The sequence below is a fragment of the Megalobrama amblycephala genome, linkage group LG16 (assembly GCF_018812025.1).
Source record: "Megalobrama amblycephala isolate DHTTF-2021 linkage group LG16, ASM1881202v1, whole genome shotgun sequence".
In the NCBI taxonomy this organism is placed as follows: domain Eukaryota; kingdom Metazoa; phylum Chordata; class Actinopteri; order Cypriniformes; family Xenocyprididae; genus Megalobrama; species Megalobrama amblycephala.
Window position 1 is genome coordinate 5,041,072 of NC_063059.1, and position 27,064 is coordinate 5,068,135.

General features: G+C 35.0%; 1 protein-coding gene across 1 annotated transcript; it reads right to left on the reverse strand.

Moving 5' to 3' along the window:
- Positions 1 to 757: 757 nt before the first annotated feature.
- On the reverse strand, positions 758 to 26,856 carry pgm2l1 (phosphoglucomutase 2-like 1). The gene is made up of 14 exons (XM_048160986.1): positions 26,181 to 26,856; positions 19,647 to 19,814; positions 16,447 to 16,553; positions 14,727 to 14,811; positions 14,465 to 14,548; positions 12,677 to 12,870; positions 9,800 to 9,989; positions 9,343 to 9,440; positions 9,033 to 9,213; positions 8,669 to 8,762; positions 6,695 to 6,824; positions 6,356 to 6,545; positions 6,132 to 6,265; positions 758 to 2,068 (listed from the first exon to the last, which is right to left on the reverse strand). Exons 1-14 carry the CDS (start codon positions 26,280 to 26,282, stop codon positions 1,966 to 1,968), a joined length of 1,860 nt encoding a protein of 619 aa, XP_048016943.1. The 5' UTR covers positions 26,283 to 26,856; the 3' UTR covers positions 758 to 1,965.
- Between the last annotated feature and the right edge of the window lie 208 nt (positions 26,857 to 27,064).

Sequence of the window (27,064 nt, forward strand, 5' to 3'; positions counted from 1 at the left end):
CACGTTCACACCCGTTAGACCTTCGTTCATCTTCAGAACACAAATTCAGATATATTAGGTAATTAACACTCTCAGACACCCAGAGAGCTACTAAAGATGTATTTAAAACAGTTCATGTGACTACAGTGGTTCAAACTTAATGTTATGAAGTGACGAGAATACTATTTGTGCACCAAAAAAAGAAAATAACTTTATTCAACAATATCTAGTGATGGGCAATATCAAATCACTGCTTCATTAAGCTTCTAAGCTTTACGATCTTTTGTTTCGAATCAGTGGTTCGGAGTGTGTATCAAACTGCCAAAGTCACGCCCCCCAGTGGCGAACTACTGAAATTTTGAAACACTTATGATGTAACAAAACTTCATTTACTGAAATCACTGCTTCAAATCACCGACTCGAAACAAATGATTCGTAAAGCTTTGAAGCTTCATGAAGCAGTGTTTTGAAATCTCCCATCACTAGATATCCTTTAATAAAGTCGTTATTTTTATTTTTTTTTTTCATTTTGCGCACAATAAGTATTCTTGTCGCTTTATAATATTAAGGTTGAACTACTGCAGTCACATGAACTGTTTTAAATACGTCTTTAGTAACTTTCTGGGCACTGAAAGTTAATTATCTTGCTGTCAATGCAGGCCTCACTGAGCCATCGGATTTAATCAAAAATATCTGAAGATGTTCTGAAGATGAACGAAGGTCTTATGGGTGTAGAAAGACATGAGGGTGAGTAATTAATGACAGAATTAATTATAAGGGGAGAACTAACCCTTTAAATGGCACCAACTCAATATTAATTGAGACAAGGATAAATCTAATTCATGGTGGGCAAAAACAAATGTATGGCAGAAATAACTATCAGAGTGCATAGTTATAGAACAACAAAATAAATATAGTAGTTTAAGATCCTTTGGAAAAATGAAGAAAAAAAAAAATAAAAATGCCTAAACAATTTGTTTCTTAATTTGTACAAAGAAATGTGATGGAGAACTGTTAGGAAATAAAACAGTAACGTGACCAACTTTTCTTTTCTGAACTGTTTTGAAAGTTCTTGTTTAGGGAGTGAATAATTATCCTTCTCCAGGTCTTAATCTATCAGTAGAGTCCAATGCCTTGCTTGTCTTGCTTGCAAGGCAATGGCACTTGTATGACTTACTGCAACTTGCACATTGTGTATATAACCCACAAAAGTCAAATATGCCCATCAAACTGTGTACAGCAGAAATCAAAAGTTTCAAATACAAAACACAGATTCTTCCATTCAGTACATTTACTCTGTGCGTATCCAGCATGACAAAACCAGCAAAAGTCAGGCAAGCAACAAGATGCTGTCCTGCTTGCCTCCTGATTATCAACGCATATACACCACATAAAGCGTGTGAGCATCAACAAACGTTGCAACACATATGTGAGCATCAACACATTAATACGGACACGGGTTTATGAGAGCAAAACAAATACACATGTTCACAGAGCTTTAAAAAGGTAGCAGCAGCAACTCTCAGCAAAACCTCTTACAACAACGAGCAGATCATGGGTTAAAATAATAATGTAATATAATGTGGACACCAGCAAACAACAGGTCAAAACAGGTGGGATTAATACAACAGAAGTAATGGCAATAATGTGGCACTCAACGTTTGGGTTTCTTGAAAAATGTTATAGAAATAAAATCAAAGCCTTGTAATTTCACTTCTCTGAGCAAAACACATTCAATTGTGATAAGAAAAAAAGAAAAGAAAATGATCATGACAATTTTTTGTCATATTAAACACTACAATGAATAAGCATTCATACTTACATTTTTTTTTTTTTTTTTTTGAGAGAGAGCCATGAAGTGTTAATGCTTCAAATTATTTCACAGTAATACAATGACATTCACAGGACGGTACAGTGACAGGCCTTTGGGACCGGTTTACATGAGATTCCCATGAGGACAACGATCTTACCACAAGTTAAATAAAGCTATACTGATCTGCGAAGAAGGTTGTTCTTGTCAGGCTCAAGAAACTCTTCAACTAGAGCAGTGGTCACTTTTCTCAACTCCTCCTCCAGACAAGAGATGTCGCTGCAACAAAATTGAAAAATAAGTAAATAAACAGATCAAATGCATTCATAAAATTGTTTTTTTCACCTATATGTTTAAGAATAGAGAATATCAGGTAGTACAGGCCACACGCTAGACGATTTTCAAATCTTAACCGATTTTAAAATGGTGGGAGACCACAGACATAAGGGCAATTTCAACCAATTTTTAGCATTATAATCCTCCGAAATCACACACTAGAAGATTCGTCCGGACCACAAAATCACACACCTGTCGAATGTAGTAAAATTTCCACATTGAGTGATGATCTCATGGAGACTTGTGTGATCAAACATGTTTGATATTTGCAAACTGGGATCATGCTGGCTCCGACATGATCGGGAGCAGTAAAATAATCATAAATCGCGCTACACAACTAAGGATTTTTTTGTCAGAAGAGTCAGTTGCGAGAAGCCTCAAATCGGGCCTCACCCCCCAGATCATTAAGCCCAAAAACGGACTTAAAATTTTCAAGTGTGTGGCCAGCCTTAAGTCTGTTGCTCTACGTTTCATTTTTTTTTTTTTTTTTTTTTTTTTTTAATTATATAAAGCACACTTTAAGTACTTCGATAACACAGCAAAAGAATAAATAAAATTACAAGCATAGATAAATACAATAAAACAACGGTACAATTTAAGAGTTCAGATGCAAAAACCTTTAAGTACATCTGACATGTTTTCTTTTAAATGAGCATTTTAACAGGCTCCTATGTTCAGGTTCAGTAATTTCACTTTAACGGCAAAGAAAAGGTTAGTCAGTTATTGAAATGCCTTATTTTCAAAAATGTCACTTTGGTCAATTCATTGGTATTTAACAAATTTGTCTTTACCAGCAAAACCAGCTCCATGTGTGCTTTTTTTTTTTTTTTTTTTTTTTTTTGCCAAAAACCTCCAAGTCCAACTATTTGGACAACAAGACATAGTAAAACGTCTATTTCTGTCAGTTTTACAGCAGCAAAAGGAACACTGTTGTGTTTACTTGCTAGTCGTGAAATCCTGTCATTGCCACTGTAATGATGGACAAAACATGATAAAATCTTGCAGCTGTGCAATTGAAAGTCAGCTCATCATTCATCTTGAAATCATATGATTGCGTCTTCCGATTGGTTCTTCTGTGGACTTAGAGGCTTTTGCTGACAAAGGTTTAGCAGTTTCTGCCAATGAACCAGTATTTCTGAATGGGCTGATACTGGGGTTTAGCAGATTTGAAGTGAAAGTATTTGATGAAGGTATACTATGTGCGGACATAGACATAGACAACAGCAAGTTGCTGTTAGGCTGCTGTCACTTTAAGACTGAATTCACGGATCCAATATACTGATACGCATCAGATTTCTTTCACTTTCACTTGCGTTCACTTCTGACATATACCGACTGTGTTTAAGAGAACACAGAGATGGGTATTTTGACATAACTTTATATGTATGCATCTATTCAAGTGCAAGGAGACGTGAAAGAGGAATCAATTCGATGTTCGCACGCTGTCTAAAACACGGCACTCCGTGCGCGCTTCGAACGCGTGCGGCTGTATGCACAGATAACAGTGCACGGGTACTGAATTGAGTTCTCTTTCAGCTCTTCTTGCAATTTAAAATTGCATAAACTGTGTAAATTTTGTAAAGTGGCAAGACAAAACATGGAAAAAAGAAACTCAATGATGGTGAAATGTTGTAGTTAATCTGCAAATCACATGCGTGCTGAACTTTGGGACCTGGGGTCTCATTTATAAAGCGTGCGTATGCACGAAACGGGGCTGGAAACATGCGTACGCCAGTTCTCACGCAAAGGTTGTGATCTATAAAAAAAAAAAAAACAAGACGGGAGAATGTGCGCACGTTTAAGCAAACTTTGAACCGTGCGTACGCACATTCTAGAGACAAAGGGAATTGGCGACACAGATGGTGAGCTGAGGGACTGACAGCAGATGAAGGAAAACCACTTTAAATCCTCATTATGAGTCATAATCATAAATACAGTGCATGTTCACAATAACAGTTTAAAGGTCCCGTTCTTCGTGATCCCATGTTTCAAACTTTAGTTAGTGTGTAATGTTGTTGTTAGAGTATAAATAAAATCTGTAAAATTTTAAAGCTCAAAGTTCAATGCCAAGCGAGATATTTTATTTAACAGAAGTCGCCTACATCGAACGGCCAGTTTGGACTACATCCCTCTACTTCCTTCTTTAATGACGTCACTAAAACAGTTTTTTGACTAACCTCCGCCCACAGGAATACACAAGAGTTGCGTTTGTAGAGTGTGTTTGTCGCCATGTCGTCGAAACGCTGTTATTTTCATCCCGCAGTCCAATCACCGGGTCTGATTCCGGATCAAATTGATAGGGTAAAATTAAAGACATGTTTACAATAACACTGAGCGCCTGCATCTCCACGTTATGGTAAGAGGCGTGACCTTTCCGGGCAAGATGCGCTAAACTGCTGTCGAATCACAACACAGGAACTGCTGGCACAATCAGAACTCGTTACGTATTTCTGAAGGAGGGACTTCATAGAACAAGGAAGTCATCAGCCCGTTTTTATGACAGTGGAAACAGCGGTATACAGATAAGTAAATTATGTGAAAAATACTGTGTTTTTTTACACACGAAACATGAACACATGTTATATTGCACACTATAAACACAATCAAAGCTTCAAAAAAAAAAACACGAAAAACGCGACCTTTAAATAAATAAAAGAATGATTTAAACTCGCATGGAAACTCACGTTTTCATTTTGATATACACATTTACATTAATATTTGATATACACATTTACATTAATATTACACTTTCACTAATGGCGATAAGCACTGAAATTATATTACGCAGTCATTACGGAGAAGTTAATCAAACGTGATATGAATTCAGATAGTAGATGTGCTATTTTCGATCACTTTTCCTGTGACACGCTGCTTTAATGACAGCGAGGAGCGCTAGGAGCACAATAATTCCTCTTTAAACTAAACTGCAGATGTTATGACAAAATATTTTAGCGAGAACGATGATTAGTAATGCACACTTAACCTTGATATTATGGAAGACACTGCTGGATTCGGTGGTCGAACGGTCCGTTGTCCAGTTTGAATGATAATATCTTTTACTGTATAACCGCAGCTGCACGGAGGTGTTGATGTCGTGTGAAGGATCTTCAAACAATTACCATTGTATATGAAGGATATCATTTGAGGAAAACGGTAAGATTTGCACGTTTCCTTTTTAAAATACTTCACTGAAGCGCAGAGAAAGACAATTGTATTTACATTGCAATAAATAAGCCTATCTGTTTCCACTTCAACTTCCTAAAAGATATGTTCACCTTATCAGCAAAACTTCATAAATTTGATTCGAATGGTTTAAAACAATTAAAAGACTATTTGGCCAGTGGAAATGAATGAATCAACACTATTCTAAAACCTTTATCTTAAGTATTTAATACAATTTTGTTTTTATGCATTTTTTTATATATTTATTCTAAAACAAGAATATTGGATGATTTTTAGCAATGTAATGTGTATGGCACAAACCATGTTAACCATGGTGTCACGTGGATGGGAATATGTATGGAAATGATATGCAGATGAGGTTATGCATAGTAAAACTAGGCGTCGTAAGCTCCATATATGGTGATTTCGGGGAGGAGACAGTGTGGAGATGCACGTACGCACAATCTTCCGCTCACTGGGATTTATAAAGGTATTTGTGCGCAGGATCTGGCGTACGCATGGTTTTATAAATCTGATTTTTTTTGTGCGTACGCAGAATCTAGCTTTTGCGCGTACATACACTTTTAGGATGAAATCTACGCAAAGTTTTATAAATGAGACCCCTGGTCTTTATGCATCACGGATCAACTACAACCCATTGCACCCCTAGTAGACATGTACTTGCAAAGTTACTTATAGTCATTAAAATGTCTGTTGGGAGAACATACAAATAAAGTGTTATTAAACAGACTGCCTTATGACGAATATTCTAATGTCTCAAGTGGACTATTGAATTAAACCAAAAATATCATCCATTTTAAAACTTCTAATAGAAAATACAAACCGTTCTCCTGGTTGTGCGCAGAATTCTGTGTAATACTTGATCTTTGGCTCAGTCCCGCTGGTCCTAAGTGTGGCAACAATGCCATTCTGAAATGTGAATGTAACCATTTGGCTATTTTTTGTCAATGGAAGGATCTAAAAGGAGGGGGAAAAAACATATTCTAATCAAACCGTTTGTCATTGACCTAAAATCAAGAAAGATTCAGGAGATCTGCTATGACATACACATTTTTTGTCAGGCTGACTGCTGTCATAACCAGTGGTCACATCTCTGATGTGTGTGATGCAGTAATCACCACATAATCCTGGGTATACACCCAGGCCCCCGAAGTTGCGCAGACGGTTAAATATTCTATAAATAGTGGGTGGGTCATTGCAGAGGACATAGGATGTTCTGGAAATGTGATAGCCATATCTGCGGTACAACAGTGAAGAAAAAAATAAATCAACACATATGATCAAAGTAAAATGTGAAAGCAATGGTACAGTATAACAGTTCTTTGAAATCTTTAATAACTAATAAGTACTTAAAAAAAAAAAAAGTGTAGCAGAACAGATGCTCACATTTCATAGATGTTGCATAGTTGTTGGTTCAAGGAAAGGTTTTTGGTGTGCAGATAAGCAGCCATCTCAGCCACAACAGCCGCTGTACTGACTCCATCCTTATCAAGAACCATGTTCCCACACAAAAACCCTGGCATCAAAATAAAAGATGAGACAGAGCATTATTATTCCATATAGTATTGTTTTGAAGCCCACTGACAAAATTAAGCAACATGAATGGTGTTCACAACCCATTGTGTGACATATTACAAAAAGACACAGGAAGCGTAAATAAGCCCTACAAACGATCAGACTTTATCCTTTTGGGAATCGATTAGATCAGTGGTTCCCAAACTTTTTAGCCTGGAGTACCCCCTGAAGGGATTACCATCCTTCCTCTCTGTCACTTAGACTGCAGTCACACCTTTTTCATTGAGGGACAATATTTGCCCCCTAAATTGATTTTCCAGTGCATATTTTTACATTTATAAATAACTTTATAAAACAAATAATGTTTTAAATTAAAAATGTTTAACAGAGAAATATGCAATGATGGTAAATCTAAGTAAAACTTTAAATATTAAACTAAAACCGCCAGTAGGTGGCAGCAAGTCACTGTTTTTATGAGTGAGTCATCGAGTCATTCATTCAGTAACGAAGCAAGTGGCTGTGAATGAATCATTGAATCATTGACTCTCACGATTCGTTCAAAGCCGCAGAATTGTTCGCGAAACACAGACGTGTGTTGTAGTTCTGCTGTGGTTTTCGTTTTTTACTATTACTTCATTGCAAAATACAGTAAATACTGACAATACTGTGTTAAAAATGTACGTTTTGTTTTTTGACCTGTTGTACTATAATAATGTCACGTTTGCAGGCATGTGGATATTTGGGAACAGTTGCATTCTTGCTCGTTATCATCATTAAATACAAGAAGGCATGTTTTTGTATCGGAGAAAGTTTGAGTCTAAATCAATATCAATCCACTATCTGCATCTTTGTTCTTCATGCAAGTAAGTGCTAAATCCCCACTTTTACAAAGGTGCATTGCAGTTAGAAATACATGCTTTAGTATTACACGGTTTAGTACAATACTGTTTTAGTATTATTTTAAGGTAGAATTAAAATGAACTACTCAGCATTTTGTACCCCAGTTTGGGAACCACTGGATTAGATTATGAAAAGTGGGAATTTCAGTTTACATTTCTTCTGTAGAACACAAAAGAAAATTTTGAGTAATATTTCAATTGTTTTGTCCACACAAAGTGAATGGGTTTTAAAACAATACTCGACCCCACTGACTTTAATTGTATGGACCCCTAAACCCCGTAAATCTTGCTTCATATTTCACATTGCTCATAATTTACCCAGGGTTAACTATTAATCCTGTGTATTTATAAACTGCTGTTTCACATTGTACATTCCTAAACTCTGGGTTAACTTCCTCATTTGCATATTTGTGGTGTCAGTGCCATCGATTGGTCAAATGCTGCATGCGACACACTTACAATAAGGCTCTAGCGTTGCGCATCCACCTATAATATATTGCCAACAGTACTATTGCAAATTTCCAGAATGTACTTTTCGTACTATAAAAGGTCAGAAATGAAGCATCTTCTCTACTCCAATTGACACGTTTTCCATCACCATTCAATATTTTTCCCCCAAACGCTAAAACTGCTGTTTATAATGCACAGTGTTTCCGTGACTGTCCAAAATGTGTGAATATGAAGCACCTGATTGGCTGTCTGTTGCCAAGCATCAAGTCATAATTACATTTCAACACTGCATAGTTTCACACTGCACAGGTTTGACACCGAGTGAAAAGACCTTTTTATGTTCCAAGAAAGAAAAACAGGTTTGGAACAACAAGATGAGTAAATGATGACAAACCTTTTATTTTTGGATGAACAATCGCACTAATTTAAAGAATAAACAAACATGCTGATGACAGCATTGCTTGAACTTTGTGTGTCTGCAGGTAATCACACTTACCAATGGATTCTTCAAAGGAAAAAATGACCTCCTTTCCTGCTTTTGTTAATTCATGGATTCTATTTCCAATCCATTTGAAGCCGGGCAATGTTTCCTAGGATGAAGGGGAGCAAAACAAAAAGTGCTAGGGGGTCCATGGAAATGTTCAGAGAAAGACAGAATTTCCAAATAATATTTTTACACACATTTCACTGGGTCTTTATACATAAAAAAGTATAGCTGCCTTTTAAATTTAAGGATACAGTCCTTATATGAGCATCCAAACCAATCATTTAGATCATAGGCTCTATTTAAGAATAATAAAGCACTCAAGATATTTTAAGCTTTAGTATAATACAAACTTCAAATTGAGACTTGAACGAACCTCAAAATGAAAGCCTTCTATGCGTGCAAAGGCATTAAGTATTTTGGAAGAAACAGTGGTGGCCAGCATGTATACTCTCTCAGTGTCTGCTGGGTCCGGATGTGCTTCCTTCCAGTTATACAGCATCCACCAGCCGAGCAATGCAGCCAACTCATTTCCCGTGAACACTTTCCAACTGGAACTGTCCATAAAAAAAAAGAAAAAACATAGAATACTACTTATGAGCCACTTGACTCAAGAGTTCAGAACAACTGCTGCCAAGTAGAACTGATACTGCTTTTTACTGTTGAGGGTATTAATGATAAACTACTTGTCATTCTGCTCTGCAACAGCCAAGCGATCAGCATCAGGGTCTGTGGCCACAACAATGCAAGCCTTTTCTCTCTCAGCCAAACGAAGGGACAGCTCCTGAAACACAGTGAAACACAACTCAATGGTTATGTCCAAATGGTAAATTAGTATTAGGCACTGTTCTCCATCTTGGATGATGTTCTCTTGTTCTCTTGAAGTTCATCTTGGACTGTTCTCCATCTTGTGGTGTCACCACTTTATGTTTTCGTTGATTGTGCATTTTGGCTGATTTTACAATTATTCCCGTTAATTGATTGATTGATTGATTGATTGATCTAGAAAGTGTTGACAGCATTACAAAGTCATTACAAAACTTCATTTTGGCAGCTGCCAAATAATTTTCAATGTAGGAAAAACCCTGATATGACTCTAAATTAAGAAAGAAAGAAAGAAAGAAAGAAAGAAATCAATCTTACTAAGACAGATTCTCCTTCCTCTGGGTTAGGACAACTGACAGTGGAAAATTCTGGATCTGGATCTTTCTGTTCTGGAACAGGGATAGGGGGTGGGAAGCCAAACTGCTGAAAAGCTCTCTGGACAAAGTTGTGACCAACACCATGGAAAGATGAATGCACAAACTTCAGGGGAGACTTTGCGTTAAGTTCTCTGCAATGAGAAAAAAAAAAAAAAAAAAAAAAAACTTTGTGAAGGACTGTATTTAAAAGTGATTAAAATCCAACAACCCCCTATAATAAATAATAAAAAAAAAAAAAAAAAACTTGCTTCCAAACAGTTAGTTGTTCTAACCAAATAAATGGATTGATTTAGACATGTTGATCATTGTGTTTCATTGTGAGTCACCAAGAAATCACAATTGGCAGTTCTTATCTTTTATGGAATATTGCAGTATTTGTTATAAATTATTTAACAATTTATTTTTAAATAACTTCCCCTCCCTCTTGCAGCTCATCTCTCTCATCCCCTTCTCTGACGACATGTTTACTGGCGTGAGGGCGGGGCAACCTGTCACTCACATGAGATCAACCAATAGCAAACCACAGCCATCCAATCAATTCTCCATGGACAAAATCAAAATCTGCCCTACATTTTTTGTCTTTGTCTTTTGTATTATTAACCAAACAAACATACTGCCAAAAAAAGACAAAAGCTCTCACTGCTCTTAATGGTGCAGTTAGCAATTTCTGAGAAACACTTTATATTTGAACCTACCAAACCTACCTGACTTTTACACAACACAACGCAGAAACAGCCCCATTACACTAGGCTTAAAAATGTGTATACTATAAAAAAATAAAATAAAATGCAGGCAACAAGGAGTTCAGAAATCTACTATTTCTATTGCTTCAGAAATCGCTTACTGCACCTTTATTTTGTTACCTTGAATAATTACTTGAATATTTAGCAATACTTAGCAATAATTGTTTAATTAAGAAATACTTAAAGTAACGTGATCGTTTAATTTGAAAGTATGGTCACACTTTAGTTTAGGGTCCATTTCTCACTATTAACTATGAATTTTGCCTTAAAGGATTAGTTCACTTCCAAATTAAAATTTCCTGATAATTTACTCACCCCCATGTCATCCAAGATGTTTATGTCTTTCTTTCTTCAGTAGAAAAGAAATTAAGGTTTTTGATGAAAACATTCCAGGATTTTTCTCCATATAGTGGACTTCAATGGAGCCCAAACAGTTTAAGGTCAAAATTAGTTTCATTGCAGCTTCAAAGCGTTCTACACAATACCAGATGAGAAATAAGGGTCTTATCTAGAGAAACCATCACTCATTTTCTAAAAAAAAAAAAAATTATTTAAGTTTTAACAATAAACGTTCATCTTGAACTAGTTCTGAATTCCAGCAGTGTAGATGCTGCTAAGTGTATTACTGCCTTCCACAGGTTAAAGTTTGAACTAATTGTTATATACTTGCACTTGCATATTGTACATGAGAATTTAGTTCTAACTTTAACCTGTGGAGGGCAGTAATACACTTAGCAGCATCTACACTGCCAGAATTCTAATAGAGAAGAAGAAGAGAGCTAGTTCAAGATGAGCATTTATGGTTAAAACATACAAATTTTATTTGTATTTTTTTAGAAAATGAACAATGGTTTCTCTAGATAAGACCCTTATTTCTTGTCTGGTATCATGTAGAAAGCTTTTAAGCTGCAATGAATCTGTAATTTTGACCTTTGAATGTAAACTAATCCTTTAATAAACTCCTAATTAGTGCTTATTAATAATTAGCAATGTAGTTAAGTTTAGGAATTTTGTAGGATTATGGGATGTAGAATACAGTCATCAAGAATAAGGCAATAATATGTGCTTTAAAAGTATTAATAAACAGCCAATATCCTAGTAACATGCATGCTAATAAGAAACTAGTTGCCAGTGAGAATTAGACCCTGAAGTGTTACCAAAAGTATTAAATCCAATGTATTAATATGGTAACACTTTACAATAAGGTTCATTAGTTAACATTAATCTATTAACTAGCCATGAGCAATACATCTTTCAGGGTATTTGTTAATCTTTGTTAACCTTAGTTAATAAAAATACAGCTGTTCATAGTTGGCTCATATTACTTCACAGTGCATTAACTAATGTTAACAAATACAACTCTTGATTTTAATGCATTAGTAAATGTTAATTAACATTAGCAAAGATTAATAAATGCTGTAGAAGTGCAGTTCATAATTAGTTCAAACAATGTCATTAACTAATGTTAACTAAAGAACCTTATTGTAAATTAGTACTTATAATATTTAACTTTGTAAATAAATAAGAAAATTAGCTACAGAAAATGGTGATATGCCATTGAGGTAAAATGGAATTGTGAAATGTTACTTTTATTGGTGTCATCTGATAAAATTGATATTCTGAAATATATACAAAAAAGCATATGGTATGCTTATTTGTAAAAATTTCAAAATATCAACTGACTGCAGAAAAATAAAACAAGTGCACCTCTATTAGGACTTGAAAATGATTCAAAAGAATTTCAATTTCAAAAAAATTCAAATAATTTAAAAAGAGTCAAATATACACTCAAAGATTCTTTGTCAGGGTGTGAAGAACCTTCAAATTGCACCAAATGTTCTTCGAGAAGAATAAAAGGTTCTAAAGAATATAAAAGGTTCTTCACACTAAATGTCATATTTCTTTATGGCACCAAAAGATACTTCCAAGAACACTTCACAGAAGTTTTTTAGGAAACCAAAAACGGTTCATCTATATCATCGCAACGAAAAACACTCTTCGGTTTATCCGGGCGCTTTATTTTTACAGTTTAAAAACAGCTACAGTACACTCTTTGTACAGGTGAGAGACTGCACCTGTGGAAGCAGACAGTGTTTAGCTCTTCCATGTACCAGCGGCAGACGTCCTCCAGCGGGTCTCTCCTTAACAGGCTGCTCTCAACTAGGTCCATGTTCCAGGACTCAGTCCATGGTTCGGTACTCTCCTCGATGCAATGCAAGATCCCCTTATCGTGTGGTGAGGAGATCTGTGCACCATTGTGCCAGTAAACCTACAGAAAAACCACAAGGTTGAATCACTCTCTGTCTTTTTGCAAAACATTTCATTGCAGCTGAATACCATAAACAAAAATCAGCAGCTTAAAGAACACTTTCACAAGGAACTTTTGCCTATGGTTTAAAAAAAAAAAAAAAATACCACAACAAAAACACCTAGACTAACTAATATAATGTCCAAACATAATTAGACACAAGTAGAGTCAGTAATAAAATAAGAACAAATAAACTAAGTAATAGCACAAATAAATAAAACTGAACAAAGATACAAATAAAAAAAAGTTCATTTTAAAAAAGTTTTTTTTTTTTTGTTAAGTTTCTCATGTAGGTCTAGTACAGACATTTAAATCAAATGTACTTAAAGGTCGCGTTTTTCGTGGTTTTTTGAAGCTTTGATTGTGTTTATAGTGTGCAATATAACGTGTTCATGTTTCGCGTGTAAAAAAAAAAACTGTATTTTTCACATAATTTACTTATCTTACCATAACGTGGAGATGCACGCGCTCAGTGTTATTGTAAACATGTTTTTAATTTTACCCTATCAATCTGAGCCGGAATCAGACCCGGTGATTGGACTGCGGGATGAAAATAACAGCGTTTCGACGACATGGCGACAAACACACTCTACAAACGCAACTCTTGTGTATTCCTGTGGGCGGAGGTTAGTCAAAAAACTGTTTTAGTGACGTCATTAAAGAAGGAAGTAGAGGGATGTAGTCCAAACTGGCCGTTCGATGTAGGCGACTTCTGTTAAATAAATATCTCGCTTGGCATTGAACTTTGAGCTTTAAAATTTTACAGATTTTATTTATACTCTAACAACAACATTACACACTAACTAAAGTTTGAAACATGGGATCATGAAGAACGGGACCTTTAAGTCTCATAAAAAGGATCAAAGGACTCCTTTTGATTTTATATTAATAAGAATTTTACAAAAAGAGAAGGGCATGTCTGATAATATATACTTCCTTTGTTTGTAACAGCTTTACTTTTTTAAATTATAAGAGCCACATTTACGTTGCACACTCCACCCATAGAATGAACTATTTCCGGTAGGGTCATTTAGATTCGCACCAGTCGAGAGAGTAAATAGCTGCGGTGAGTGAGTGCTTCGTGATAAAAGTATATTGTATTAATTGTATAATCATTTTATGGACTAATATTGATATAGATGTGTTTAAATGTATATTGTATGATTTGTGTTCATGCTTCATCACATTTGTGGTAACATCAAGTTTGTTCACCTCAATATAGAACACGCGCGAGGGTGATTTGCGAATCTGATCACCGCTGTTTAATATGTTGTCAACAGAATAAAAGCCTGTCTTCAAGCGCGATTGGTGTCCATCCTGACTTTTACACAACAAAACGCAGAGACAGCCCCATTACACTAGGTTTAAAAATGTGTATATTATAAAAAAATAAAAAAATAATAAAATGGGCAGGCAACAAAGGAGTTAGTAGAGTTGTAACACTCTCACACTTGCTATTTCTATTGTTTTTTTTTTTATTCAGTAGAATTGGTCTGAAATAACTGAAAACTGAACAGTGTTATCTTAATTAATGAATTTATTAACAGCTACTCACCTTGTACCCATTGTCCTCTTTTCTGTTATGAGACGCAGTGATCATGACTCCAGCTGCAGCTCCATACTTCATCACAGCATACGGCTGGAGGACAAAAAGATGGAGAAACAATTCACAGGACTCAAGATAACTCTCACCTCTTTTCTTTATTACCATTGCTCCTAAAGATCATTCCCAAGACAGACAAAACAACAACTCTGTTATATAAATGTAATTAATTAAAAAAAAAAAAAAAAAAAATCTATCAATAACATTTTCTTACCACAAATGGGGTAGGCACATATGTAGAGAACAAATAGACAGGGATATCTTTACAAAGCATAACAGCTGCAGTCAACCTTGCAAGCCTGCAGATGAACCAAAGGATGGGAAATGTTATTTACATTGTTTTCTGATGAAGAATTTATTACAACAAATGTAGTATACTGTATAGACAAACAAATATAATGAAATATAGCTGCAAGCAGCAATTAAGGGGCCAAGCACAAATGAGGAATAATGAGGAGTTTTCATACTGCAACAATGAGTAAAGACATTTTTTTAAATTATTTTAGGCAAAACGGAACTAGAAAACTAGAAAAATCAATAATATAATCACTAGTAGTTTGACTTTAATTACTTAGAACTTTGAACCAATAGGTGGCGCTCTAACCAAATTGATGTGTGGTCAGTGTGTGGGGACAGAGACTGGCATCTGGCATCAAGATGCCAAAGTGTTGCAGAGTTACAGCCTCAGAATCAGCTTGGCACCGTGCCATCAAATTTGTGAACGGTTTGGTCAAAAAGCTATTAATAACTTTTTGCCACCATGGTCTGAAGAAGATCTAAGCCTAAGATCTAAGATCTAATTTTTGTGAAAAATCAGAAGAACCCTCTAGAATTAGTTCGAAAAAGTAGGTTTTTTGGAAAATTCAAAACGGCAGAAAAATTTAAGACAGAAAATGACATCACACGGTGTAACTGGATTTTGTTTCTGGCCCTTACGGTAAGTGCAACTTTGGACAGTTGGTGGTGCTAAAGGGATCGAGTTAGAGACTCCAAGATTGCTGTATCTGTGTGCCAAACTTTTTACCATACGGTTCTTTGGGCTAAGATGATAACTAACAGATACAATAGATACCATCTGAGCTTGGCCCCTTATAAGATGTTTATGTTCATATGATCCAAAATTCGTGTCTTATCCTGTCTAATCTGGTTATAGCAAGTGGGTTAACGTGTTTCCATGACACATAACTAATCATAATATTACATATAAATGCAGTCAAGGTCATGATATAGCACAGAAATTACAGTACATATTATGCAGGGTGGCTAAGTGAAACATTTTAACAGTAACCTCTAACTCTATTATTAATTACTCTAGAAATGTGCCTTCAGTGCATGAAGAATGCAGCTGATGAACGTGCTCAACATGTGCCTGAATGCAGTACTATTGTTCAGAGCAGGAAGAGAAGAAGGTTTCTCTTGTCCCACAACAGGCAGTTTTGCTGGTTCATTTTGCATAAAATTTTACTAGCAAAACAACATCCGCTCATGTTCAACTCCAATGAAGTTCTCTCAACAATACAAAAACATATTAGGGTGAAGGTGAATTTAAAGGGTTTGTTTACCCAAAAAATATTTTTTTTTTAAATCAAGTACTTATCATTTAGCTTACAATCTGTAAATTTGTCCTTTTGTGATCCACAGGAAAGAATACAATTTTAAAATCGCATTAGGGTAGGAGAAGATCATGAATCAGAATTTACATGTTTTGCATGAACTATACCTTTTACTATATAGGTTTGGCATTACTGTTCTGAATCTCTACTTGAATGTGCAGCAAAAGTTTATGCAAATCAATAGGTAAAATTCTAGACTAGGAAATTATTTAAGAAAAAACATGGGAGAAAGCTATTTTGTTGATGCAGGTATGAAATATGCCAGCCTATAAACACAGTGAAATTGCATGTAGACAGTTATAAAGAAGTAGAGATTGTTACCGTTCACTGGTGCAGCCACTGCTTGCTTGGGCACGAGTGTCATAACCAATCACCAGCCCTCTTGTTTTCAGATCAGGGAAATATTTGGATAAATATTTGTACATTCCCTACAACAATAATGAAAAAAGAGACTCATCATAATTTAAAAACAGAATGGACCAAGTATGGCCGAATACCTGTCAAATAAACATCAACCGATAAGACTTGAGCTTTTGAGTTTGTCCATAAGAAGTTTTCCTGATAAATGTGGACTTGGTCACTGTTGATATGGACCTTTTTCACATCTCTGGGGTTCTCAGAAGCTGAAGTCATCATTGTTTGTTTGTTTGTTTGTTTATTTATTAAGTTTTTACACCATGGCAAACACAAAGTTCAATATCATCCATAAAATTTACGTTATTATATAAAACATTTCAACTTAACATAAGATAGGAAATCTAAAATACATTCAGGTGATGCAGAAGTCATCATAGTTGGGTAAATTTTTATAGTGGTGAAATTAGACATGTGCCGATATTCGGTAATGCGTTATATCACGATATAAAACCGTATAAAATGCACAACACTGCTGTATTCTGCGTCAAAGGGACACATGCTCAGATGTAAACAAGCCCAACGTACAGTGGTGTAATGTAACAAAGTAATAATACTTTGTTAAAGTACTTAAGTAGAGGCGAAATAAAAACTATCACTGATGCCTCGTATAGTTTGTTTTGACACGTGATGTGAGGCTGTGTGCTGCACAGAGTGGGTCACTTCAAAAACGATTTAAAACGGACAACAAAACGGTATGTTATACAGTGTACACTACAGTACATGTTTTCATATCACTATAAAGTAATTAGTTTGTTGACTAGATGCTGCATTAGTGGAGAACAGTATGTTTGCCGTCGAGGCTGAGAGGATGCTAACATTAGTAGTACCTCAAGCGGTTAAAACAATGTGACAAAAAAAACAACAACTGTATGCCACGATTGTTACCATTCATTTGCATTAGTTTATATCTATTTGTTCGCTGTTATGCATTCATTATCCGGCAAAGTTGCATATTTAAACTGTATCCTCATCATGCAGCGACAGAAGCATAACAAATCAGAAATGTAGCCTATTCAATTTCAGTTTTTATCGGCACTGTAACACATATTTTGATTAGATAATCATCAATTTTTCTAAAATAGAGGCAAATAATGTGTGAAAGTATACATATAATAGCCCCATGCTAAGCCTTTGTGTGTAAAGATGGTAATTTTTAAGCATGACTGTTTGGATTTATATGAAATAGTAACATTTTACATTACAACAGTACATTTGTAACATTAAATAAGGTTAATAAAAGTATTGTTCATTTTTAATTTCAACATTTACATTTTAACATTTTAAAGTTGTCTCTTACATAAGTTATAAAACACTATGAATTAACATGAACGATCAATGTATAATTAATATATTAGTATTTTTTATGTATAAAAATTACAATAAACATTTAGCCATTTTTTAATTTAAAGAAACAAAATGTAAGAGAGAGTTAAAACTGAACACAATCTTGCTGCTCAAACTGTATAGAACAATTTTTAATATTTTTTTTTGCTCCTTTTGTATTTTACATTTACTTGTACTTTTACTTTCAATACTTAAGTACGTTTAATATTAAAAAAAATACTTTTAGTACTTAAGTACAAAAAATATCACATACTTTAAAACTTTTACTCAAGTAACATTCTAAACAGCAACTTTAACTGCTACCAAAGTCATTTTCTGGTAAGATATCTATACTTTTACTCAAGTATGGTTTTCGAGTACTTTATACACCACTGCCAACGTGCACGAGAAGCACATGGCGGAACGAGTGAAGGAGACATGCTGAATGAAAGTGCACGTTCACTCTCTGACAGCAGAGGGTGCTGATGGAACAGCAGAAATGCAGCAGTTACCCCGGAAACCCCACAAACAAAGCAACTGTGCTAATGTTTTTAAAATGCTTCAAACAGCCATTCATTTTTTTTTTTTTTTTTTTGTCTCAATGTTCTTCATCACAGCACCAAATAGTTAATATTTAAATACTTAATAGGCTATTTAATTTCAGACTTAAACATTTTTATATTTTAATCTGGACTAAAACATACTCTACTGATTAGAAATGTTCTGATTATTTGTTATTGTTCAGTAAAACTTAAAGTCATACGGTTTCATTAGTTAACATGTTAATTCATTATTACCAAACTGACAATGAAAAATACTTATAAAGCATTAATTATTCTTAGTTAATGTTAATTTCTTAGTTACTGTTTAATAACATTACTAAAATAAAATCAAAAGAACTTATTTAATGGACCTGAGATAAAACTAACAATGATCAGTTGTATTTCTTAACTAACATTAATAAAAAGTAATACTTTCTGTAACAAATGTAGCTATTGCTCAATCTTAGTTAATGCATTAAATAAAGAGACCTTACTGTAATCTGATCATATATATATATATTTTATATATATATATATATATATATATATATATATATATATATATATATATATAAAATGTGTGTGTGTGTGTATTTGTATACATACACACATATATATTTTTTGTGTAAAAAACTCTGAATGTTTAACTATAATAATACAATACGCAAAATATATTATAAAATATATATAAATTATAATTTTATATATATATATATATATATATATATTAAACTTTATGTATATTTTTGTGTATTGTTATTATTATATTTAAACATTCAGAGTTTTTTTTTTTTTTTTATTACAAAGAGTTCTTAAACCTGTTATACTATGACTACACTTTTTTGATACTTATTGTGATAATACCGTATACCGCGATAAAAGCTTCAGCAATGAATCTCAACATGAAAATTTGATACCATCACATGCCTAGGTAAAATGGAACCTACAACAAATACAATTTTTTGCATTCTCATTTCCAAAAAATCCACAATCCTATGACTTTCAAAAAGAGGAAAAAAAATATATTGAGAGATTGATTACACTGGTCAGAAGAGAAAAAGATTTAAAAAAGATGACTTGTATCTTGCACTGAAGAATGCAAATGGTGTGTTTTTACTTCACTCTTCATGTAAACAAGCACTCACCACATTTAAAGCATTATGCCTTGGTTGTTTTGTTTTTCACATGAGAAGGAACACCTGTTGAGATCTCATCTGCATACTGTTCACCTGGACTTACCTGTGTAGACTGGATGACCGTAAGGTCATTGATGCGAGCAAACCCCGCTCCCATCGGGGCTCTCAAGCCAGCCGTTCCAAACGTCATTCTGGAGCACAACCTCCTCCTCAGCTCCACCACACGCCCCTCTCGCACCAGAGACTCGATCTGTTCCCGTGTCTGAGGATTCTATAGGGACAGAAACTAATGTTGTCAATTTAAATTTCAAATAAGTTTTTGAAAGGGTCATTTCACCCTAAAATGACAATTATGTCATAATTTACTAACCCTCATTACTTTCCAAACCCATAATACTTTGGTTCATCTTCTAAATACAATTTAGGATACTTTCAATGAAACCTGGGAGGTTTTTGACCAGGTAATCACAAAAACTTAGATCCAAAAAGGTCAAAAAGGCGTCATAATACAAATCCATATGATTTAAGTGGTTTAATATAAGTCTTGTGAAGAGTTACAAATGCTTTATATGGTGAACAGATTTAATTTAGGCTTTTATTTATATCTAAACAATAACTGACATACATATTTTAAATACGGTAAACATGGAACCTCGAACGTGTGTGTGTGATGCATGAAAAACAATGTTTGTTCAAGCATGTGAACACAAGATTCTGTGTGTGTGTGTGTGTGTGTGTGTGTGTGTGTGTGTGTGTGTGTGTGTGTGTGTGTGTGTGTTTTTCCGTCATCTGGGCGCGTTAATATGTAAATTCCGTGAGCTTATTTTGCCCAGAGGTTAAAAAGATCTGAAAAAAACAAACAAAACAAAAACAAAACCTCTGCGTGTTTGTGTGAATAAAATCCTAAATTAATTATGTTCATCACATAAAGAGATCATGTCTCTTCACAAAACATGGATTAAATTGTTTGATTCATATGGATTTGCTTTATGACGGATTTATCACCTTTTAGGCCTTATTTGCACCTGGAGGCAGACACATACACCATTTACACCTGGCGTTTTAATCTGTCTCTTTTGTCCACTTTCAACCACTTCTGTCCCGATTCCTTCAAGGGGAGGGTCTATGGGTGGGTAAATGTATTAAATGTTTTTAGGGTTTTTTTTGTTTTGTTTTTAATCTAATGGGCAAAATAAGCTCACGCAATTTACATATTAACACGCCCAGAGATGACGGAATAACACGGAGAGCATCAGCTTTTATTTCTGCTCCGACAGCCGCAAGACCACACCGAACACTGTGTGTATGTGTTAGAAATCAGGAATAGTGAAAGAACATTGTGCTTAGTATGATCTTCAAACCAAACTTGGGTCTTCAGCTGACAAAGTTTAAATCCTGTCAGGCTAGCGAGCTTACCATAATGTTTACGCGTTAGGTTAGTAGGCGGAGAGTAGGCATCTTTTGTGGCTGTTCGAACGCTTTACTCCATGAAAACAATCCGGTCAAATGCGTTTTCGAATCTGGAAGTGGGTGAAAGTGGATAAGCTCAAAACATTTTAGAACCTGTTTACACCTGTATTTAGTGTCGTCCCGAAAGACGAAAACGCATCTTAATAGCAGGTGTAAACAGAGCCTCAGGATCTTGTGAGTTTTGGTTACCTGGACAAAAACTCAGGATTCTCAGGATTAATAGGGCTTGAAATTAACTTTTTTACTTGGTAGCACTGGTGCTCCCAACTTCAAAAGTTAGGAGCACCAGCAAAAATTTAGGAGCACCACAACTAAAAAGCCTTGTCATTTGCTTGTCCAAATAAAAAAAAAAAAAAGTGACTTTCAATCACAAAAGAATTTTTGTGTTGTAAATATAATGTACTGAAGCAATATTTTCAGTGTTCATTCAGCTTTGACATTTAAATCTGCATATTTGTGGTATTTACCACAAGGGCATTTTTTTTTCCTTTATAAAAGGGCTTTTTCCCCTAAACTTATTAAATGTTTCATCTTTCATTTTAAATTCTTAAATTCAATAAATGCAATTAGAATTATAAGATACTATAGGACTGTTACCAGTCAAATTAAATTATTTACACTGAAAAATTACAACTGCATTAAATAATGTTATGAGATTGTATATTCAAAAAAAAGAAAAAAAAAAAAGAAAACAAATAAGAAATGTAGGAATGATTTTTAAACATGATGAAACTAAACCGCCAGTAGGTGGTGTAAAGAAAACACGTTTGTGTGTCATGAAATGTGCATGGTTCTGCTGTGCACTATTTTCGCTGCTGAAACAAAAAGTCACTATTGTGTCTTAAATGTAAGTGATTTAATTTTAACTACTTTTTACAGTTAATTGACCTGTTGTATGAAATCAGTGTTACATTTTCAATCGTGATGCTTTATTCAGGAGATTCAGGAAAACTGTACTCTTGGTCATGTAATGTTGCTTAACTGCATATGTTTTAAATATAAAAACTCAAGTGTTAATGTAGAGTCGTGTGTAACGGTTCTTTTCCTCTTCTCTCTTCAGGGGCCGTTCCAGAAAGGAGGTTAAGTGAAAACTCTGAGTATGTTAACCCTGAAATGATGGAATGGGAGGTATGTCAAACCCGAGAAAGCAGGGCAAGTCAAGCCTGTTTCTGAAAGAGTGTTAACTTATACTCAGTCAGTTACCATGGTAACTAACTCTGTGAACCTAACCTGGTCAGGAGCAGGTTTTCTTCAGTAAACCCAGTTTCTTTCAGTCCCCCTTTTTAAAGTGCAAGTGATGTTTAAATAGTTCACTCATTCATTTATACTGCAAAAATGCTTTTCGTACTGAGTATTTTTTTTTTTCTTAAAAATTCTTAAATCAAGATGGATTTTTGCATATAAGAAAATGATATGAGATATTTAGTCTTGTTTCCTGGGGGATCTGAATTAAGTGCATTTTACTTAAGTAAAATTATCAATATCTGCCACTGTGGTAATAAAAATAATCTTAATGCAAACGGAAAGTGTCGGAGTGTCTATTACTAAGTGCAAATTTACATTAGCTCTGCCCACCAATGTCAGACCAGGTTAAAATTGATGCACATTCTTGTGGCTGCAGTGGTGAAGGCAGTAATGTGTTGGAAGTGGAGAATTATCTTGTGATGCGATTGACAGGGTTCGAATCTGCCTTTCTCTGAGCTCGCTCTTCTCCCTTTTCCCATTACATATCACATCAGAAAAGCATTTATTTTCAATAAAAATGAAAAAATGTTCTAAAAGTGGAAGAAAATTGCCTAACCAGAGTTTAATAATGATAAAATCATGTACACTCTTATTATTGCATCCTGTTAAATTATTTTTTTTGTTCTTTTTTTTTGTTCAATAACTTGCCATTCTACCAGTTTTCACCTTTGATATTATAACAGTGATAAGAATTAAACTTGCATTGACTCAGAAGTATGCAGACGTCATTTTGTCACATGCTGTTGCCATGGTGAATCGTAATATCGGAGCTCCATTGATGACGGCTTTTCATAGTCTTGGTGCTCCCTGTCACGTGACAACGGAGCGCCGTGAAAGGGAGTGATTGATTGCTAATATTAACTAACCTAAAATCTGCTTTAAACTTAAGAACATAATATAGATTAAGTTTTATTGGTTATGTAATAGAACGGTGGACCGGTCAGTATATCAGCAGCTCACAGCAGGCACATACTAGGGCTGTGTATTGCCAAGAATCTGGCAATACGATACGTATCACGATACGATATATTGTGATATATTGCGATACTGTAAGAAAGGCGATATATTGCGATATTTCTTTTTTTTTTTTGAAAAAACGTCATAAAGAACACACCACCATATGCATAAAACCTTACAAACAACTTTATTTTATTTAATCTATACGGTCTCATTTACATTTATATCACTAATCACTATTTTGTGCAATCTAAGGGAAAATAGTAAAGTGACTGCAGGATTCTATGTGTATATGTTTTAAAGGTTCACAGATTTTAATTTCTAAACTATTTAACAACTACTGCATAGTCCATTTCATGACTGAATGCTGTTTGTTGTAATACTGTAAAGCTGCTTGCTTTAAAGCAGTCTATTGTATAAAGTGCTATTTAAATAAACGTGCCTTAACTGAAATGCTGAACAGAGCTATGCAAACATATCCACATTGCTATGATCAGATGCTTTCTTTCTGCTGTCACCGCTGTCATTTATGTTGTGTGTTTATTTTGTTACTGAGAGGAAAATGTGCAGTACATACTACATATTTTATCAAACACCTCTCTCAGTAGCACAGATGGCATCGGGATATTAAGTGAGCTCTCAGATTCAATGCATTTCCCAAGTTTTGGATTTTAACATGGCCTACTTTGCAAACAACTGACTCTTGTCGATCTCCTTGTCGGGTCCTTTATAGTTGAAGTCAAAATGAGTGCACACTTCAGCTCTGTATGCCGCGGGAGAGGAATAATTCTATCGTCTCGTGAGCTGGGTTTGCTAATGCTAACGCTATTGATGCACCTCGCGCTTCTTCGGCTACACGTCAGTTTATGTTCTGAGTTAACACTGACATCTAGTGGTTGGGTTTTATATAGTCTGTGGTTTAAACCGAACACAAAGTCACGAATCTTGGATGTGAATAAATAAATAAATAAATAAATAAATAAATAAACAGTGTTTTTGAGAATCGATACAGTATCGCCAAACATAATATCGCGATATTCGCGTGTATTGATATTTTCTTACACCCCTAGCACATACTGTGCTGTAATTAGCAAATGTTTTGTAGAGAAATGAAAACAGGTTGCACCTCAACAATTATTTGCACTCGCACAAATGCTCCCAAATATATTTTAAGGTCGCACACGTTAAATTTAGGGAGCATACGTGACTAAATTGGTCGCAATTATGAGCCTTGATTAATAAAAAGAAAAATAATCTAAATTTGTTTCAAAGATTAACCAAAGTCTTATTGGTCTGGTACAACTGATTATGTAAAAAAAAAAAAATGTTTTAAAAAAATAAAACATCTTGAACTTATGCATAAGCTCATTAATATGTAATTTGGAAGGGATTTTTAAGGACAAACAAGATTCTAGGACACCGCAGGCAATAGCAAATGACAAGCTATTGACCACATCAAAAATCAATAATGTCCTCACATATAAAAAGTGAAAAAAGTGGGCAGCACCAGACACTCTTCCCAGCATTTGCTTTAGGATGTCAGGACCATAAATGAGTCATTAGTGCTAATGCATCTAATCATAGATTTTTTTTTTTTTTTTTCAACAGTCAGGATGGAAAATTATTATTATTTATTTTTTTTTTTTCCGTTGCTGAAAGCTTATCTCTGTGACCTAGACTGAACATGCTTTCAAATAATCCAAACATGTAAGCTAGCTGAGCCACTCAAATAAGTGAACACAGGAATGTCTAAATAGCACTGAAAGTACACAATCAGTAAAAGTACCATTTAAACATAACACGGAAGGAAATGTGCAACTTTCTGTCTATTTTTGCTGAGCTAATGGCTTTTTATTACAACTGCCAGCTGCTTGCCCTGTAGTGTACTACTACATGCACAAGTCATCCAGTGCAGGCCGAGTTTGACATTTGCAGGAGGAGGTCAGCCAGACATATGACTATTAAATTTGCCTGTGCAAAAAAAGAGCTGCAAACTGTATTTATATCAATACAAAACAATGTGTAACTTCTAATAATAGCACTAAAATAGCTGTTATAATGTACCACATTCTCTGAAGGCTCAATATTTAAAGCACAAGCCGCTTTTGGCATCAAATCTCCAGCACGCTAGAATAACAGATTGACAGAGAGGCTGGTCACACCATTCAGTCATTCAGGAAACAGGATATGACCTACTGGATGACACTTCAGCTAATTTATGCACATTTGTATTTATATGATACTCCATAGCACTTCAATCAACTCATATGTTACTAATGTAATAGTATAGCCTTTTTGGACAAGTGCTTTATATATATAAAAAAAAGGTGTTATGGTGATACCTTGTTTTTTGGGCATATACTATCAAAGAAGCATTGCATTTTTGGAAGAATCTTGGAAAACCGTGTACATACCATCAATTTTAGTGTTGGAAATCTGATTTCACATCAGCACTGTGTCATGGTACGGCCACAGCACTTTTTGTAAGGATAACAAGAACATGCTTTTTGGAGACAAGTACCATCTGTTACAAAAGAGTACTGGTGTAGTACCATGGTACAGCGGTGGAATTAGATACAAATACCATGTTATTTTCATACCACGGTACTAAAATTCATAGGCCACAGAATTTACATGTTTCAGTACCACTGTATATAATCAAATTACCATGGTATTTTGATACCATCTACCACCACAGCTCATGACTCAAGTTGGTACTGCAATGCAGTGAAATGCACTGTGATGTTTCCTCTCTTAACTTTGCATTTCATGGTCATGACACAAAAATGAATTGCATTCATAAGCAGATGCCCTATTTAAAAATTAATGCACAGCCAAACAAAGACAAACAACGTCTGAACAATGTGAAAAAAAAAAAAAAAAAAAAAACCGGCTGCCAGTGGCAATGGTTGGCAACCAGTCATAATGTCAGTGTGATAATGTTAAAAAGTAGTTGCATTCTCACCTTATCCCAGGTCATCCACTGACTGATCGCTTTGTCCAGGACCAGGTCTCCAGTGCTACTGAGACACTGCGAGTTTGCGTTGAGGTCTCCGTTAGACCCCATTCTAGCGGTAGATCCAGGCTTCAGATACGAACTTCAAATCCAGCTGCTTCTAACCGGTGCGACTGAATGTTATTGCGCACAGCGTGCTCGGAAATTAAAGATTAACGGCGTGACGTCACCATTCAAATAGGTCACAGACGAGTGCGAGACAGACACACCATCAAGTCAAGTCAAGTCATCGCGCTATATGCGTATCAAAATAAGACCAGTCGCGTCAGTTTATCTGTGTATGTGCACAGACCGAATCCAATTTGAATCCAGATCGTTTAAAATACTAGACTGTCTGCTGACTACAAAAATAATTCAACATAAATTCACTGCTGGATTAGTTCACTTTAAAGCTAACAACACTTCCTCAATAAGAGCAGCCACATTGCAGTTAGCATTGGTGTTTTTAGCCGAAGTGCGCGTGTTGATGATCGGAGGCGGTTCCGTTATGAACGCATGTCACATCACAAAACACTTTTACAAATGTTTCTCTATAGGCTATCTTGAAGAGTGTTGCTAGGGCTTTATATCACAAAAACTACTGTGTGCATCAAACTACTAGCTGAGATGTAGAGACAAACTCATGGGTGGGTTGGGCTTTATGGGGAATGCTGGGAAATTGAGTCCCCCCCCAGTGTTTTCAACAAGGCAGAGTAGGGGAGAGTGGGGTAAGATGAGCCATTTTTACTTATGTGGAAAATGAAGCAGAAGTATAATGAAAGTATCTTAAGTAATTTCAGGATGTTTACAATCATTTTAAATGATCAGAATATGTCTATGACAAAGGGATCTAA